We start from the raw sequence: 17637 nt of genomic DNA, 5'->3' as shown, positions 1-17637 counted from the left end.
GAAATAACTAATTTTGAATAAAATAAAATAATTTTGATCATCAAATATTATTAAGACAATATAAAAGCTTGTGTATAGAAAAAATATTGAAATCGGTTCATGAGTTCTTGGGAAAATTTAAAACCAAAATTACGTTTCTGTTCAATACGTTCTGGAGCAATAGACAAATAATTTGTGTCTTATTGAAAGAAGTTAAGTCAAGAAAAAATATTATGAAAATTTAATAAAAATCTATCGGTTTGCTTTTGCGAATATTTGAATTTTCGATTTTGGCCCAAAACATTTGTATTTTTTATCTTAAAAAAAAAAAACAGAAAAAAAACTGCCTAAAATCTTAACTTCCAAGTTTGAACTCAATAGAAACAATGGTTTGGGCAGTGGGGAGAAGTAACAGACAAACGGACGAAATAATTCCTATAGCAAGTAAAAATCAGGGCGATTTTGTTGTTAAGCCAACAATTTTGTTTTATTTTAAAACAAACGTTTATTGCAAATTCAAGAAAAAAGTACAAATATTCTTAGAAGCAAGTCCAAAAATTTTAAATTCTAATTCATGCAAGGGGTCTTCGGTTCAATCCCTGCTTGTGCCACCTTAATTTAAAAAAATTAATTTTCGCGGGTACTGCCTCTTGCGAGGAATTGACAAATCCTTCAAGAGTAATTCTTGTCATGAAAAAGTGCTTTCTTAAATTTGCCGTTCGGATAGGTCCCGTCCATTCCTGACAACAGCACTCGCACAACAGGAATGGTTGAGAGTTGTAAGTCACTAGGCCCTGGCTTAGAACGGACTGTTGCGTCACCCAATTTTTTTTAATTATTGTTTTGTGTTTTAAAACACAAGGGGAATTTTAATTTGCTCCTTTCATCTTGCCTTAATTTTGCATCATCTTTTATTTTTTTGTGGTGTGGAAAATGTAAAATTTCTTAATTTCTTTAATAAATGATTAAAAAACAAAGTATTGCTTAACTTAATTCAAAAAGCTAAAATGGTTAAAAAGTACTACATTTTTCTTTTTAAAAGCTAAAAATGTTTATTGATTTTTTTCTTGTTAGTTCACGTACAAAAAATGTATGAACATAGAAGAAGATATTAAAATCTTTAAAATAAATAATATTATACCTTTGAGTACTTTTTCCTAAAAATCTAAATTTTTGCCAAAATTCTGCATTTTCATATTTTACAATTTGAAAGTGTGAGAAATTCCTTTTTTTGACTATTAATTGTTTTAAAACTTCATAAATAAATACAATTATGAATATTTTGTGTACAACTTAAAACATATTTTGATTTTAATAAACAAACAATTAAAAAGTGTTGGTTACCTCAAATTTGAAAATGAAATTATTATTAAAAAACTATAAATTGTTTATACCTATAGTTAGATTAAAAGTGACCTAGAAATGAGCATCGGCGATGTTTTTGAAAGTCCGCCTCGTGCCTTACTAAATAAAATAGAACAGATTAAGTACAGTTTAAAATGTTTTTCAAAGCACATATTCAAATTAAGGTTTTAAGTAATTACTTTAATAATCTACCAAAGGTTATCTTCTCAATAAAAAACACAACATTTCTTTTGTGTTTTGAATTTATGTCAAATTATTTTTGACAAGTAATTTTTAATATCAATTAAAATACGTATTGTTTTCCAAATAATTCTGTTATCGTTATTTTTTTTACACACCGCGATTTAATAAATTTAGTTTAAATATCAGTGATAAGAGTTTGGGGTGAATAAACTCCTTGATTTATAAAATATGCGAACTAGAAAAATAAGTCTTGAAAAAAACCCGATTTAAAATATACAAAATTTATTTTAAAAAAATCTCAAATAAGTGATAAGACGACACTAATCACCAAATTTTTGTTTTTATTTTCATTGATTTTACAGGTCATCATCAGCAAAGAAATAAAAAAACAATCAAAACAAAATTCAAAAAATACACCAACAAACACCAAATAACAAATTTAATCACATACCTACTTGAAAGTAAAATTTATATTTTTTATAAATTTTATGAAGTCAAGTTCAAAGACAAAAATTCAATGTCTCGCTTAGTGAGACATATTTGATAAATCCAAAAAATTAATAATATTAAACCAAACCAAAAGCAAAAGCAGACCAAATACTTATTCTTTAATCGTTATACCACTTTTTTGTTGTTGTTGTTAAATTAATAAAATATCAAACCAAATAAATAAATTAATAAAAAAAAGAAAACAAAAAAAAACAATAATAATAATAATAATCAGCACACTAGGTCTCATCTCATCTCATTTATTCATCTCCTTCTGCATATTATTAAGATTTTTCTCTTATTCTTATTTTATTTATAATTTTTATGTCGTCACACCAGAACTTTTATACTAAAGCCCCTCAACTCAGCCACTCAGACTATTTAAATGTGACTTGCAAGAGCAATTGATTAACATTCCTGTACCAGTGGTCAAGCAGTAAGGATACAATATTTAATAGCGGCTCAACATTATTATAAAAACCCCAAAGGATAATAACTTCATCAATTTAAAACAAAAATTAACAACAACCAAGTGGAACACGGCATGCAATTTTTATAATTAGCACCTTAACAGTGATAAAGTGATTAGAAAAAGAATTAATTAATTAAAGACAATCATGAATCCAATAGTGATATTCTCAGTGTGTTTAGTGGTGAGTAGTGTGGAAAATACGTACTCTTTACATATCTTATGAACTCTTTGGTGTTAATGTTAAACTTTGTTGACTCTCTGTAAAACTCTCAAAACTCAACTCACCTCAACTCAAGCCTCGGATGCGTAAACGTAACATTTGGAATTTATAATTAGACCTAAGATCCAAGATCTAATCAAGCTGAAAAAATAAACTTATGTGAGAAGATTAATGCGTTGGATTTACGGACTAGTTTATTTATTTATTTTTCTTGTTGTTGTTTAATTGGTGTTTAAAAAAAGTTACAACTTCTGTAACTTTTTCCACATCAAAACATCATCATCATCATCATTGAAAGAAAAATGAATCTTTTTGAAATTTCTGTGGGAGTGCAACTAATTTAATTTAATTTAAATTATTCTGTGGAGTTATTCACACGCCTACAAAAATACAAAATTCAAAATACAAGTTAATAAATAACAAAACAATTAACTGTGATCTTTAACATTTTGCGTTCGATTGCAAACTCAAGTTGTCAAACTAAATCAGATGTGTGTTATTTTTGTTGTATATTAAAATGAGTCACATTGAATATTTCTTCTAGTTTTGATATTTTCTTGAATTTGCATAAAAATTCATTCTGCAAAAGATACAAAATTTAGATAAGGCAAAAATGATTGGTTTCAAAAAGTCGATTGAATAATAGGACTAGTTTAAGGAAGAACGGATATATTTTCGTTTTTTTATTGAATTGATTTCACATTTCAATGAAAAAAAAAAGAATTGATGTTAGATTGTTAACTTTAAAATATTCATTTATTTGTTGTTTAAATTTCACGCATATTAAAGAAATGCATTCAATGTAGATATTATTTATAGGTTTATGGAAGTAAAACAAGATTTTGAAAAGTTAGTTTTGTCTGTTTGTCTGCCACTAATCTTTTGACTTGAATTGATTTAAATTGAGTCTTATTTTCTTGTTTAGATGTTGATGAAATAAATTAATATTTGATAGAAATGTTAATCTTTTTATGATAAGAATTATTTAAATGAATTCGAAGCTCTTTGAACAGCTTAAAAAAAGTTTGACTTCCTAAAAAACTCAAGTGAATGACATTTCACTTTTTCGATGTCTTACGATCAGAATTTCTGGAATGTTGAAAGAAAATTTGACCTTTTTAAAAAAAAGATTGATCTTCTGCAATATTCAAATTTATAGATCAATATATTCGAAACTGTGAAACTATGAAATCTTTTACAAATTTACTAAAGATTGATATTACAATTTTTTTGAAATACATTCTCCGTATGCAGAAATCTGTGATTGGTCCCTAGCTTTTCTCAAAGTAGTTCAGAAATTTTTTTAAAATACTGTAAATTAATATTTTAGGGTCCTAATTGTTAATTATTTTTAATCAAAATACCATCCGTAAGAAAATTAGAATTAGAATTAGAAGTATTAAAGTTTACCTTTCGTTTGATGTTTTTTCACGTCTTTGCAGTCTTAAGAAATCTGGTTCAATATTCATTACAAATTAAATTAAACTTTCTTAATAGTTTTGGTTTTTAACCAAAGATTCACGTACATAGTACTTTACTTTGGAAAACAAGAAATAAACAAATGAAATTATCAAGTTCAAAGACAAATGTGTAAGGCTTTTAATCTTAAACATTGACAGGTTTAAAAAAGATCAAGCATACAGAATAAGTAAGTCGAAAAGAAAAAAATAGGATAACTTTTTGTTAAAGAATAACGAAAACAGAAGATATCAACGTTTTATTCCTTCAGATTCTGAGGTTTTTAAGTCAATAATTTTCTCCGTAAATCCATTAATTTTCTGTATACTATTTCAAGAAAAGATGAAACACAAAGATTATAACTTCAATGGTTCATGTGTCAATAGATCTTAATTAAATGTCATATTTAACTTAAGAATTTTTAATATATTTTATATTTCTTGAGAATACGATTTATTTTTCAATTTTTATATTCTTTTAGTAACTCAAAAATTATCGTCCAAAAGATTATAAAACAATCGGTTTCTGAATTCAAATATCAAACGCGTTTATGATTTTTGTTCTTTTTGACAGAACTCATAATTCAGATAGTTTTTAACAGATTGACTTGAGATTGCGAACAGTTCTTGAACAGTTTGTTTACATTGAATTGTGTAGGTTAGTTTTGCAAAAATGAGGCACACAAATTTTATTACAAAAATAAAAAAATCATTGGCTCTTTGTGGTTAAAAAAGTACATAACGGAGCTGGAGACCACCCGTGAACCCTAAAAAATCTAAGACGTCTCATCGCAAAAACGCATCACAATCTCACAATATTTTAAATAAATCGCTTCAAATCCAAAATCCACGGTTGGGTCATATAAACTTGCTTATGTATGCAAAGAGTCTATTAACAAATAGGACCAATGCAAATATTTTTAAAATCTATATTTTCAAGTTGAGACAATTTCATACAAATCCATTATTCTGTTTTTGGGAAAATTCGAATTTGCAGTTTTTGACCCAAAAAATTTCCATGGAGTCAAAAAAAAGTTATGCAAATCTTCTTAAAACCTTTATTTTCCAAGTTTACACTTGAACAGACAGAAATACGGAACCAACTTATTGTTCTGTTTGATTATAAAATCTCGAGTTTGAACTTTTATGCAATATAAAACTGTCCATGCAGTTTCTAAACGTCTTAAGTACACATTATTGCAAGCATCTAGTTTCTGTAATATCGATTTATTTCGTAGTAGTTCTGAAAAACATCCCCAAGAATAACATTTTACGGCCGCTGAGATGGCTTAAGTAATATTAAATGACAACAATTCGTCTTACCAATCACAAAATTGACGTTTAAACATTATTATTTGAATATTTTACAAGGATTTTTCATAATAAAAATGTTCAATTAAATAAATAAGGTGGGGCAATAGTCCTTCGAGAACTAGGGCCTACTGACGTACAACGCTCAACAATTCCTGTGTGCAAGTAATGTTGTCAGGGATGGAGAGGACCCTTAGCCGAATCCGAACGGGTAATTTGAGCTAATCATAACAACAACCAATCTTGGAGGATTTGTCAATTCTTCGCAAGATGCAGAACCCGTGGAAAACACTTAAGATGGCATATGCAGGGATCGAATCCAAAACCTCAGGCATGAAAGTCCAACGCAATAACCATCCTTAAAATGTAGAAATTCCAAAATCAATTCTGCTTAAGACCTTTATTTTCAAAGTTTAAACTTAATCAACTTAATAGTTAAGGGAATAACAAACAGGATAGAAAGACAGACGGACGGAATTGCCAGACAGACTTTGTCGGCTTCTCTACCACATTAACGTGATGTTTGACTTAAATCTTGATTTTGATTTTTCTTATAAATGGTATACTTGTTATATTGTTACTATTAAACACATTCAGTTTCTGTAATATGGATTTATTTCATAGTATTTCTGAGAAAACATACCCAAAACTCCTTTTTTTAAGGCTCTGGGGTTTCTTAAGGCCTTAAGTGAAACAATTTATTAACTAATTACAATTCAACTCTCGAGCTACTAAATTGCTCTTTGAATATTATTGCCTTAATATTTCAAAATGATTTTCACTGATCGAATTGTAAATTGAGAATGTAATTTACTTCTTAGGAAAATTTTGTGTGAGTTTCGTTCATTTGAGTTTTAAACGATTGCACTCATTTGCGAATTAAATCTAATAAAATCAGTAGATTGCTTTGAGTACTTTCTCTTTCAGATTTCAACTTGAAACCCTGCAATTATTATTCATCATTCTTTTGATTTTAAGAAGATTGTAATCATTTCATTCCGTTCGATTTATTGCAATCAATTGATTGTAATTCTTTTTTTCTTTTTTGCATTCTTTTTTACATTGAGCCTTTAAAATCCCTTCCAAAGATTGCGAGTACCAATAGCTATATTTTTCTTTTTGTAAACAGATTCCTTCAACTAGAAATTAATTTGCTAAAAGGCATCTAATATTTTCATTCCATTTCTTAAGGTACGAAAATATTGAAGCAGTTATGCTTTTAGTAGTGAATACTTTTTCGGTTTTCGATTCAATGTTAATATTCCTGATTTGGTTAAATTTTCAACTCGTAACGGTAGTTAAGAAAATGATAAATGAATTTTAAAGAAAAACACTTTTAGAAGAGATCGTAAGTGAGTATTGAACGTAAAAAAGTGGTTTATTTTAAATCTTCCGGAAATTTTACGTAAACGCCCGAGTGTCCTTGAGAATCATTTTCTACTTAAAAAATATGTAAATATCTATCAAAAAATTAAATAAATTAAAATTTTCAGCTAGCATCATTCACAGCATGCAGTGGGAGACCAGCAGAACCACCAACGGTTGGCAAGTATTCAGTTTCAAAATCAAGCAACGACGATGGCAAATATAGACCAGTAAAGCGAAATGAAGGTATCCTAAAATGTTATTTTTGTTAATGCGCGCAGACATTATGTATAATGTCTTCGAGATGTAATCACTTTGCATCTGTAACTAAAATTCAGAAACAACAACAACAACCAAAAACAAAGTAGAGCGCTAACACTTTTAACACATTTGTATATCTATCTAGATTTTGCTGCTGGGATAATTAAAAAAAAACACAAAATATATCATTACATAATTTGTACAAAATTAAAAAATGACAAAATTGTACAATTCTATGTAAATAAATGTAAACAGATAAATATGGAGCATTAAAAACAAATCAAACTCGTATCTGAACATATGAAAGATACTCATTAATAAGTAAATTATCACATTTGTGAACAAAAAGTAAATGTATATTTTGTATAAATGAATCAAACAAAACAAAAATATCTGTTTACGTAAATGTATCTTTAGATTTTTGAAATACTCGTAGTTTGTAGAATGCATGAAATTTTTAAAGTAGTAACTAACTTTAGATCGTAGAAAAATAGTTTTTTCCTAAAATTTGTAATGTTAACACTTTTAAAAAAGAAATCGACTAATGGTACGTTTACGTGGACAAGTAGAAGCTTCTTAGTTTGTTATGCCATCTTAGTGCCTGTAAATTTGTCCAAAAAACCTCTTTTTTAAAATTCCAACTTTCGACTTTGATTTGATATTAATTATTGTATTTTTCCTCTAATAGGTCGCTATATACATATGGTTCAGCCGTATGTTCATGTTCACGATAATCGCGAACTTGGGCAATATGTGCACATACCAAATCCTTATGATGGGGGTTATGGTCCATATTCCGGACTGAATAATCCCTATCGACATGATGAAAGTGGAAACTACGAGTAAGTCATATACAAGCAACACCTTTAAAATTTCTTTAAAAACTAACTTAAAATTTTTTTTTTTATTTTAACAGCAAGTACACAGTAAGTAATGCCGAATTTGAAATACCTGCCATTCGTCTAGAATACGGTTTCCCTGATCATGATCCTGAGGGGGTGAATAAGAATAGTAATCCAAAGTGCGAGTTAAGTAGTCCAATAGTTTTTGAACAAAAGAAACAACAACCGGTCAATGATGTTAAACCTTCAGATGATATTGATATTGAAATTGAAACTGAGACTGAGAAAGATATTGAAATCTAAAACAAATTTTTGTACAAAAGAAAAACAAATCCATAAATCGATGAAAATATAAACCAAAACCTTCGAAATTTTGTACACAAAACCAACGAAACGCAACGCCCTCATGATATATGAACAAATTCAAAACTCCACTCGACTCCACCGCACTCAAAAAAAAGAACTAAAAAAAAACTATATAAATATGCGATCGATAAGATGATTCCTTATAAAAATATCATTAAACTATATAATATATTATATCTCATCATCAAAAAGCTTAAAAAAAACACAAAAAACGGTTCCAGAAGTCATTTTCATTTTGTATAATATTAAAAAAAAAAACAATCGATAAAAAGCATGCACATTATCCATTTGTATCTATATGTACATGTACATTAAAAAAACACAGCATGGCATCCACAAATAAAGTATCTTTGTATCTTTTCCATAAAAGCATAGATATATTTTTAAATAAGTAAAACAAATACTCTCCATGTATCCAAAAGTTGTGAGATCAGAGGCAAAAAATGTTTCTCATTTCAAATTTCCTTACGCAGACCTCATCAACGACAACAAGACGCCCAACGACAACCACAACGACCACCATTAAGCCACGACTTTTCAATTACTACGAAGAGGGAGGATGGAAGATCCTTCGTCAAGAGGAAGAAAAGAAGAAGCATAAATATGATTTCTTGTAAGGACGCCTCCAAATTTTTGGGGAGAATTAAAGTTTTCTATTAATGATCTCTTCACTTCTATTAGGTACCACACTGAAAACGGTATTTATGGCGAAGAGAAGGCACATCTTCATCCAGGTGCTGGAACATCGGCAACAGGCTACTACGAATACACCGGTGACGATGGTGAGCTCTACCGTGTGAACTACAAGAGTGACCACAATGGTTTCATTCCCGAGGGTGATCACATCCCAACTCCACCACCAGTTCCAGACGCAATCAAGCGTGCTCTTGAATATGTCGCAAAGAAGAAGGAAACCCACGGAGCAGTTCAAAGTGGACGCTACGAACACAAGAGCGACCCAATTAGGCTACAGAACATGCCAACCATTGACCGTCCATTGGCTCCCACACAACAACCTAGGGCTCTTCCTACTCTCCCAACTCTCCCAAGCTTTAGCCGTCCATTGACCCAGCAACCACTAGCACAATCCCAACCTCTGCCCCAGCAACCAAGAGCACTTCCACCACTCCCAGCTCTCCCAACTCTGGCACCAATTGCTGCTCAGCCAAGATTTGTCCAATATTCTGCTAACAATCAGTATAATCCTCTGCCAACAATTGCCCCACAAAACGCCCCAATCAAGGCCTATCAGGCTCCTAGCTTGTCATCTAAGCGCCCTGCTGATCAACTCATTCAGCAAACTCAGCTTAATCAGCTCGATCAATTGCCCCAAGTTCAAGTAGCCTTACCTCCAGTTCAAGCTCTCAAGCCCGTGGAACTTCCAAAACCAGTTCAAGTAATTGAAATAACGACCCCTACCCCTATTCAAGAAGTAATCAAAGTTGCTGAACCAGTCCCATTGCCTGAATTGAAACCTGCAGAAGAACAGCCTCAATCCGATCAACCTCAAGCTGATCAACCCCAGGCCGATCAACCTCAACCTGAACCTCAACCTCAACAAAGTGAACCAGAACAATTGCCCAAGGAGGAAGTTCCAATCAAAGAGGAACCATCAGCAGGTGAGAACTTAAAAACCGAACAGTCAATTGAATCGATTGTCATTGTGAAACCTGACAGCGCATCAGATGTAGAAGCCGCCCCAAAACCACAAGAAATATCTCCAGAAGCTTCAGAGACCGATAATCAATTTCAACCACCCTACCAGGTCCCCGAACAATTAACAGATGAAGATAATTTTGAACTAACAATGGCTTAAGTTCACCAAAAAATTTTATAAAATTGAAAAACAAAAACATTTAAGAAAATTGCTAGCTGTTAACCCAATCGAGAGAAACAGCAAGACTTTTGTTACAGAGATAAAGATCTAGATATTGTATATTATGTCATTGCATTTGATTTTTCACCCTTGAGGAAATCTGGAATTCTTCCGAGCGCCACCAGTCACCATATGACAACAGAATATACATAAGACAACACAACACACAATCTTAAAGAGACATGAAGAATCCTCAATAATTCTCAATCATCTAATTCATTTAAATCATTGTCATTAATTTTTAGTTGTATAGATTTTTTTATAATTTTGTAAATGTGTTATTATTTTATTATTTATAAACAAAAACGAAGAAAAAAAGAAAACAAAAAAATCTCAAACATCCTATTTTTAATTTTTAATTTTATTTAAGGAATTGTAGAAAAAAAAATAAAAATGATGAAAAATTAATTTTTGTTACTGTTTTTTTAAGTCGGCATTGTTCTCAAGACTGAACAACAATCTTTGTGTTTTCTACCCTTATCAAATTAAGTGTCAACATTTCATTAAAATCTTTCCACTCGTTCGAACGCTATCGAACAACAACATTCGAATGTACATTTTGTTACATTTCTAATATGGATGTCATAAGGAGCCTTTTTCTCGAAAAATTCTCAAAAACCAAAAGACAGTTTTCTTAAAGTTCCTACATTTAACCTTTATCTTCCTCCACCACATCTGTTTTGTCACATAAAAGATACACAAAGAAGCTAGAAAGTAAAAGTACAAAACTGCATTCAAATTCCACACATAAAATCTATAACATATACAAAAGAGCTGATGCTAAAACTCACCTTGAATTTTGCCTCAAAAGATTGCTCGCGTGTACAAAATGCTTCTCTAAAGCTCTTTTATTGTTTTTGTTCGTTTTGTGTTGTGTTTTATTTTTATTGTTCCGGTAAATTAATTTTTTTTAATCATATTTGAATAATTTGCATTAAAATTCTTTGTCTCTTCGTGGTCCCGTTTGATCTACTGGTTTGGGTGGTTAGTTTGACATTATTGGGGTAGAAAATAAAAATAGTTGTAGAACATTTATATATTTCAAGGCCATTTGGGGATTATATGTGTTTATTGAATTAATAAAAAGGGGTTTAAGTTGTTCAACGATTTTGAATGTGTGTCTCTTTATTCAAAATTAATTTTAACTAAAACTGGGCGATACTTTAAAACAAAGTTTAACGGCTTTGAAAGGAATTCAAACGATTTTTTTATTTCGGTAAAACAAGCATTTCTAGTTCAACGAGTAATGAAAGTATGATATTTTATGTTTTTAATTATTTAGTACCAGTTTTGAGTTGAATTTATTGTTAATATCCTTTATTTTGTCAGCGTATTTATTTAATATTTGAAGATAAAATAAATTATTTTAGTTGTCTGAGATGAGACTGGCTATAAAATTTGTTGGCTTCGTTTTAGGTCCTTAAAAGTGGATTTTCTAGAAACTTGATATGTCATTCAATCATTTTATGACATTCAGTAGTTGCATGTACCGAAATAATTTCTTTCTTTCTTGTTTTTTCCTTTTTGAGTTGCTTAAACCAATAATTTGGGCAGATAATAATAAAGTGTATGCAAAACACTTACTCGTATTAGGAACATAAAAATGCATTATCTACTTAAGAACAGATTATGAACCCTGAAAAAATCTTGAACAAGCTCAAATTACATTGTATTATAACACGAACATTTCTTTTGATTTGCATATGAAAAAATTATTTAAGTTATTTAAGAGCAATTTTGAAAGAGTGAGTTTCAACAAATTTGGGATGTAAATTTTGTTTCGAAAGTTATTTATTTTTTTAATTTATTTATTTGAAGGTGAAGGAATGTAGGTGAGGATTAAAGTTGAGGTTGCTTCCTTGAGCCATACTTAAACCGATTTCTGGGAAAATTTTAATATTTATTTATTTATTCATCAATTAGACAAAAATATCTTACAGACTACTTGAAAATAACTTACATACAAAAAAATAAATATACATAGGTATGTACATAGTATTTTGCTTATTTCAAAAATTAATTATAAAATGACTACATTTAAGGGTAGAACGATTACTATGAAAGTCAAAATCAAAACCACAAGAAATACGATTAACTTCACGGACACAGCGAATTACTTGCTCATTTTTGGCATAATTTGTCCTATTTTTTGTTATTCAAAAAATAAAAAATCTAGTCCTCAGAGGCCGACTTGGAGGATACAAATCAATTAAACTTACAAACAACACATCCATACTTTTAAAAAGATCTGACATAAGCATTATACAGGCATTTTATAGTATATGGATCAGTAAAATCAAATGAATTACGTTTTATGAAACCAAGCATGGTGTAAGATTTTGCAATGATGTATTTGATATGTTTTATAAAGTTCAATTTACAATCAAATATAATTCCCAAATCTTTTTTTTCAAAAACTCTTTCTAGAATATTATTTTGTATTTTGTAGTCGAATTTGATTGGATTGGCAATACGCGAAAAATTAAAACACTGACAGTTGGAGACATTCAAAAACAAGTCATTAATGTTGCACCAATTAGTTAAACAGTCAAGATCGTCTTGGAGTAGATGGCAGGATTTAATGCTTTTAAAGAATTTAGGATCGTCCGCAAAAAGAAGGCGGTGTGAGTTTTTAAAACGTTAGGCATGTCATTAATTAAAATTAAGAACCTTGCAGTACGCCAGAGGTTACCAAAAAAGGAGAAGATTGAATGTTATCTATGGAAACAATTTGATAACGTTTCGTTAAGTATTAAGAAAGTAATGATAGCATAGCAGAGTGAAAACCTATGCTTTTTAGTTTAGATATTAGTATCAAATGATTCACTCTATCGAACGCTTTGGCAAAATCTGTGTAGATGACATCAACCTGAAAACCTTCTTCTAGTTTATTGAGGACATAATTTGAAAATAGAGCAAGATTGGTGGAGGTGGATCTTCCCCCCACAAACCCATATTGGTTAGGCGATATTATTTCTTTGAACCAAAACGATAATTTATCGTATACTATCTTTTCAAAAAGTTTAGGTATCGCTGAGAGTTTGCAGATCAGGCAAAGACGAGACAAATCCTTAGCTCCTTCAGATACAGCTATTCTTTCTGGTTGAAAGACACTGCAGTTGTCTTTAAGCTATATTGATCTTTCTGGTGCAGTATTATATAAGGATTATGTAAGATGAAGTGCGCTTTTTGTCGTCTGTTCCTTAACGAATATTTATAGGTCTTCAGTTCGTCCTCATGGCACTTGTAGTACCTACACCTGCAATTCTTTGAATTTTTGTTATATTTTTAAGATTGGTAATCCTTTCAACATGCGTATGTTAATACGGGACTTACAAGGGATGTGTTCTGTTCATCCACAGAATTATTTTGGTGCTTGAACTCCATCTTCTTTCAACAATTCTGCTGCTTTTTTTCTATTTCTTTGATGTTTTCTATCCAGTTTAATCTACTTAGAAGAACTAGTCCAAGATATTATGCTACACCCCTTATTTTAGGGAAACACCATAGTTAGAATATTTTATTTTCTCGGGAATAATATTAGTTCTGTCTGGATGAAAATCCACAAACATCTTTTAACATTAAAAAAAATGAAACAAATGTTTTTCACCTCGAATATCTTACGGCCGAAAAATAATATTATCCCAAGCAAAATTCTTTCCAATGATGATTAACATTTTTGACTCGCATCATCATTTTCTTCTTTTCAAAATGTCTTTTAAATGTTTTAAATTCCCAGATCTTTGAAATAAAATTCATAAAAAAGGTTCTACAATGTAAATATGAATCATCGTCTTATAGCAAAATTGTCTACTATTCCTTAATTGTTTGAATCCCTTGTCTATGACACAATTTCTTTTAATTGTTCTTCTCTTATATGTGGAAATTCATTATGTGAATATCGTCATATCTTAAAAATCGATATTACACCATCATGTTCAGGAGTAACCTTTCATGTCAATTTAAAGTCAATTTGGTGTACCTCAAGGAAGTCGATTTGGTCCATTATTTTTAATTTTATTTATTAATGATCCTCTTCTATTTTAAATAATTCGCTCGCGCTTACTTATGCAGACGATGCTCAAATGTTTCAAATTAGTTACTCCAACGAGGAATGTAAAGAGCTACAAGAAGATCGTAAAATTAAAGGAATTGTGCAATAAAAGTTTTTAATTTTAAGTATTGAAAAATTTAAGACAACCTGTTTTACACAAAAACCTTATATATTAAATTAAGGACCAAGTGTTGAATGCAGAATTCAATTGTTCTTAACTTGGCGTTGTACTAGACTCAAAAAAATGTTTACATTTATTTTTAAAAAGATAATTTAAATGAAATAAAGGATTTGAAAATACGTATTCAAAATTTAAAGAACATTATACAGTTGATAAGTTGCTAGCTCTTTTAGATGGTTCATATATTTCATATGAATCAAAATAATTTTGTCGGTTTTAAAATGAATATTTATATATATATATAAACATTTCTATTTAACTTAATTGTTATTTCATTGTATTTGTTTGGTCCTTTTTATTTTATTTTATTTTATTTTCGAAAGTAACAAAAATTTTATCTCGGCGGCAGTGAGATTATTTTTTGTAGACTTGGTATCAAAAATAAATACTTTCTCTATATTTAATGTACTTATTTAACTAATTCACAGTCATAAATAAATTAATGAGAATATTAAACATTAAGTTACCACTAAAGCATTAAACACAAAAAATTATATAGTTGACAGTGTATCATAAACAAATTAATAAAACCAATAACGTAAAATATGAGGTAGTAAAAATAAAAAAATAAAACATTAACTTTAATTGCTATATACACTTAGTAATAAAATACAACTATGAGTACATTAACCTATAAATAATATTAATTCTAATGAAATGCCTGTAATAAACACGCCCTTTTACCAATAAAAATGTTATTGATTTATGGATAGTTTTTATGATACTAATCAGTAGTTAAATAACAATTTATGTTTTAAAATATTTCCGGAACTGATGTTTATTATTTATACTACAAGTAAAGTTAGTGTGTGATTTTAATATAGAAATTTTTAATATTACTTAACTGTAACTATTTTTATTACTCTTAGTACATAAATTTACTTTTACAACTCTGGAATTCTGCTTTAAAACTTTATAAACAAATTTCTTACACTTCAAGCTTTCAATTATTTTCAATGTAAATAAATAAACAAGATATTTGTGCTGTTTTTAATTCTTTTTTCGTCAATTCTTCTAATATTGTGAACTTGTTTAAAATCAAGTTTAATTTTAGTAATAACTATATTTCACATACTCCGTAGATTTTAATCGCGATTTCGCAATAAAATTAAACTGATTTGTATAATGTAAGCTATGCGCCAGGCGCATAACAACAAATTAAAAACAATGAGTTTATTGATACTTAATATTTAATTACTGCTTCAATTTGTAGCTTTAAGTTATTAAGGATAATTTTTTTTAAACAAATTCAAAAGTTAATTTAGTGACAATGCTTTAAAAAATTGCTTTTTGTGGTATTGTGTTTGGAGAAATTTTGTGGTTCAGATTAAGTTGTAATAGAATTCTACGTTTTAAATCAAAAATACAAATAAATTTGCTTTAATTTTGCTGAGACAATTCGAATCCGAACAATAATTAGGTATTGCATTTGCATAATTTGCGAAGGTCCTTCAGAATCAAAAATATTTATCATAAAATGGAAAACCAAACTTACCATACACTAACTGACAAGAATAAAAAAGAACAATATTTAAGAAATTATTCCCTGATTGAAAACCAAACGTCTAAAAAACGACCGTTATTAATAAATTCTCAACTCAACTCATTCCATTTTATTTTATTTACATTTTTAAAACGTTAAGTTCCTTTTTTTACTTAATGTTTTTATATCCCAATTCAGTGTTTTGTTTTTTGCTTTCTAATAATTTTTAGTTTTATTTTCAAGAAAATTAAAATGTGTTAACTAATAAAATATTTCATTCTACTTTTGTATTTTTATTACCATACAAACGACCCAAGCGCCGTATTTAACTTCATTAAGTAAGACAACGTCTTGCCCACATTAAAGAATTGAACACCAAGAACTTCTTATCTGATCAAGGCTTCAAGTTCAAAAACTACTATAAAATGTCATATGACTGTTTTTATTGTTTCGGTCCATAAACTGTCACTGACTTAAATGGCTAAATTGTTTTTGTCTGCGAACAATCTTTAAATTTTTTTGATGTAAAATTGTCACTAAATACTCAATAAAATAATAATGACAACACTTTATTTCGATAGACGGCGCTGTTCTAAGTGAAATAAGTAAAGTATATTTAATTTTGATTTATTTCACTTACTTTCTATAAAAATGTTAGATGCTTAGATTTTACTTTGTATGAGCTACCTCTATTCTTGAAATTAATCGCTCACAGGAATAGAGATTTGGGAGTTGCAAGTCTCTAGGCCCTAGTTCTTTACTGACTATTTCATCGCCTAATTTATTATGAGCTACTCGGGCGTATACGTATTTTACTTGTGACATAAAGGAATTGTTTGGCGAGTTTTATTGCATTCGTACAAAATTTCGGACTCGAGATTTTAATCAAATATGACGTTACAATGGTAGAGAAGTCGAAAAAACCGTTAATTGGAGTTTTTTCCATAAATATATTTGTTTAGTATCATGTTACAATATATAATATACAATTTTTTCAACTTTCCCAACTTGGAGTGTTAACAAAATTCATCCAAATAATCCGTTGTTTGTACACAGATACTGAAATTTCAGTCTGGGATGGCAAAAAATATTCAAAACTCTTTTAATCAATTTGCTTTAAATCTTTTTGCTCTTTTTATTAATGATATAGCTACGCACATCAGGTGTGCGAATTGCGGGTATCGTAATAAATGTATTACTCTACGCTGACGACCTTCTTTTGTTATCCGAATCAGCAGAAGGCCTGCAATTGATGGTATATTGTCTTACGGACTATTCTGCCAAGTGGGGTCTAGTCCTCAGCACAGACAAAGCGAAAGTAGTGCTCTATTCGCGTTCCAATCGGAGTGAAGTAAGGAATACCTGGATACTTAATGGAAGTCGTTCAGAAATATCGAAAGAATACAAATGTTTGGGAGTTTTACTAAATTCAAATGCAAGCATCTTGCAGAAAGAGCAAAAAATTCACAAAGCTTAATTAATGTTACTTGGGAGAAGATTTTCTCTAACGATCACATAAACCTCTCAACAAAATATAGTATTTTCAATTCAGTCGTGAAATCTTCGCTTTGTTATGCGGCACAAATATGGGGTATGCAAGAATACGAACAAATTGAAAATTTTGCAAAGAAATTTCTTAAAGAAAATACTCAATATTCCCTTAACAGCACCAAACTATTCAATTTATTTGCCAAAACTTTTTACTTTATGTCTAAAGTTACAGGCTGATTATT

The 17637-nt window shown here is 29.5% G+C and overlaps 1 protein-coding gene across 1 annotated transcript; it reads left to right on the top strand.

Annotated features, from left to right (window-relative positions):
- Positions 1–2633: 2633 nt before the first annotated feature.
- Positions 2634–10594, top strand: LOC129949109 (uncharacterized). Its single transcript, XM_056060356.1, has 6 exons — positions 2634–2669; positions 6970–7087; positions 7791–7944; positions 8019–8130; positions 8784–8923; positions 8992–10594. The coding sequence occupies exons 1-6, from the start codon at positions 2634–2636 to the stop codon at positions 10124–10126; spliced, it is 1695 nt and encodes a 564-aa protein (XP_055916331.1). The 3' UTR covers positions 10127–10594.
- The last annotated feature ends 7043 nt before the right edge of the window (positions 10595–17637 follow it).

Source organism: Eupeodes corollae, chromosome 3, assembly GCF_945859685.1.
Source record: "Eupeodes corollae chromosome 3, idEupCoro1.1, whole genome shotgun sequence".
Lineage (NCBI taxonomy): Eukaryota > Metazoa > Arthropoda > Insecta > Diptera > Syrphidae > Eupeodes > Eupeodes corollae.
This window is presented reverse-complemented; position numbering and strand designations above follow the sequence as displayed.

Coding starts and splice junctions, on each gene's coding strand:
- LOC129949109 (XM_056060356.1), top strand. CDS start 2,634: ATGAATCCAATAGTGATATTCTCAGTGTGTTTAGTG. Junction 2,670..6,969: donor TATTCTCAGTGTGTTTAGTG/GTGAGTAGTGTG, acceptor TAAAATTTTCAG/CTAGCATCATTCACAGCATG. Junction 7,088..7,790: donor ACCAGTAAAGCGAAATGAAG/GTATCCTAAAAT, acceptor TTCCTCTAATAG/GTCGCTATATACATATGGTT.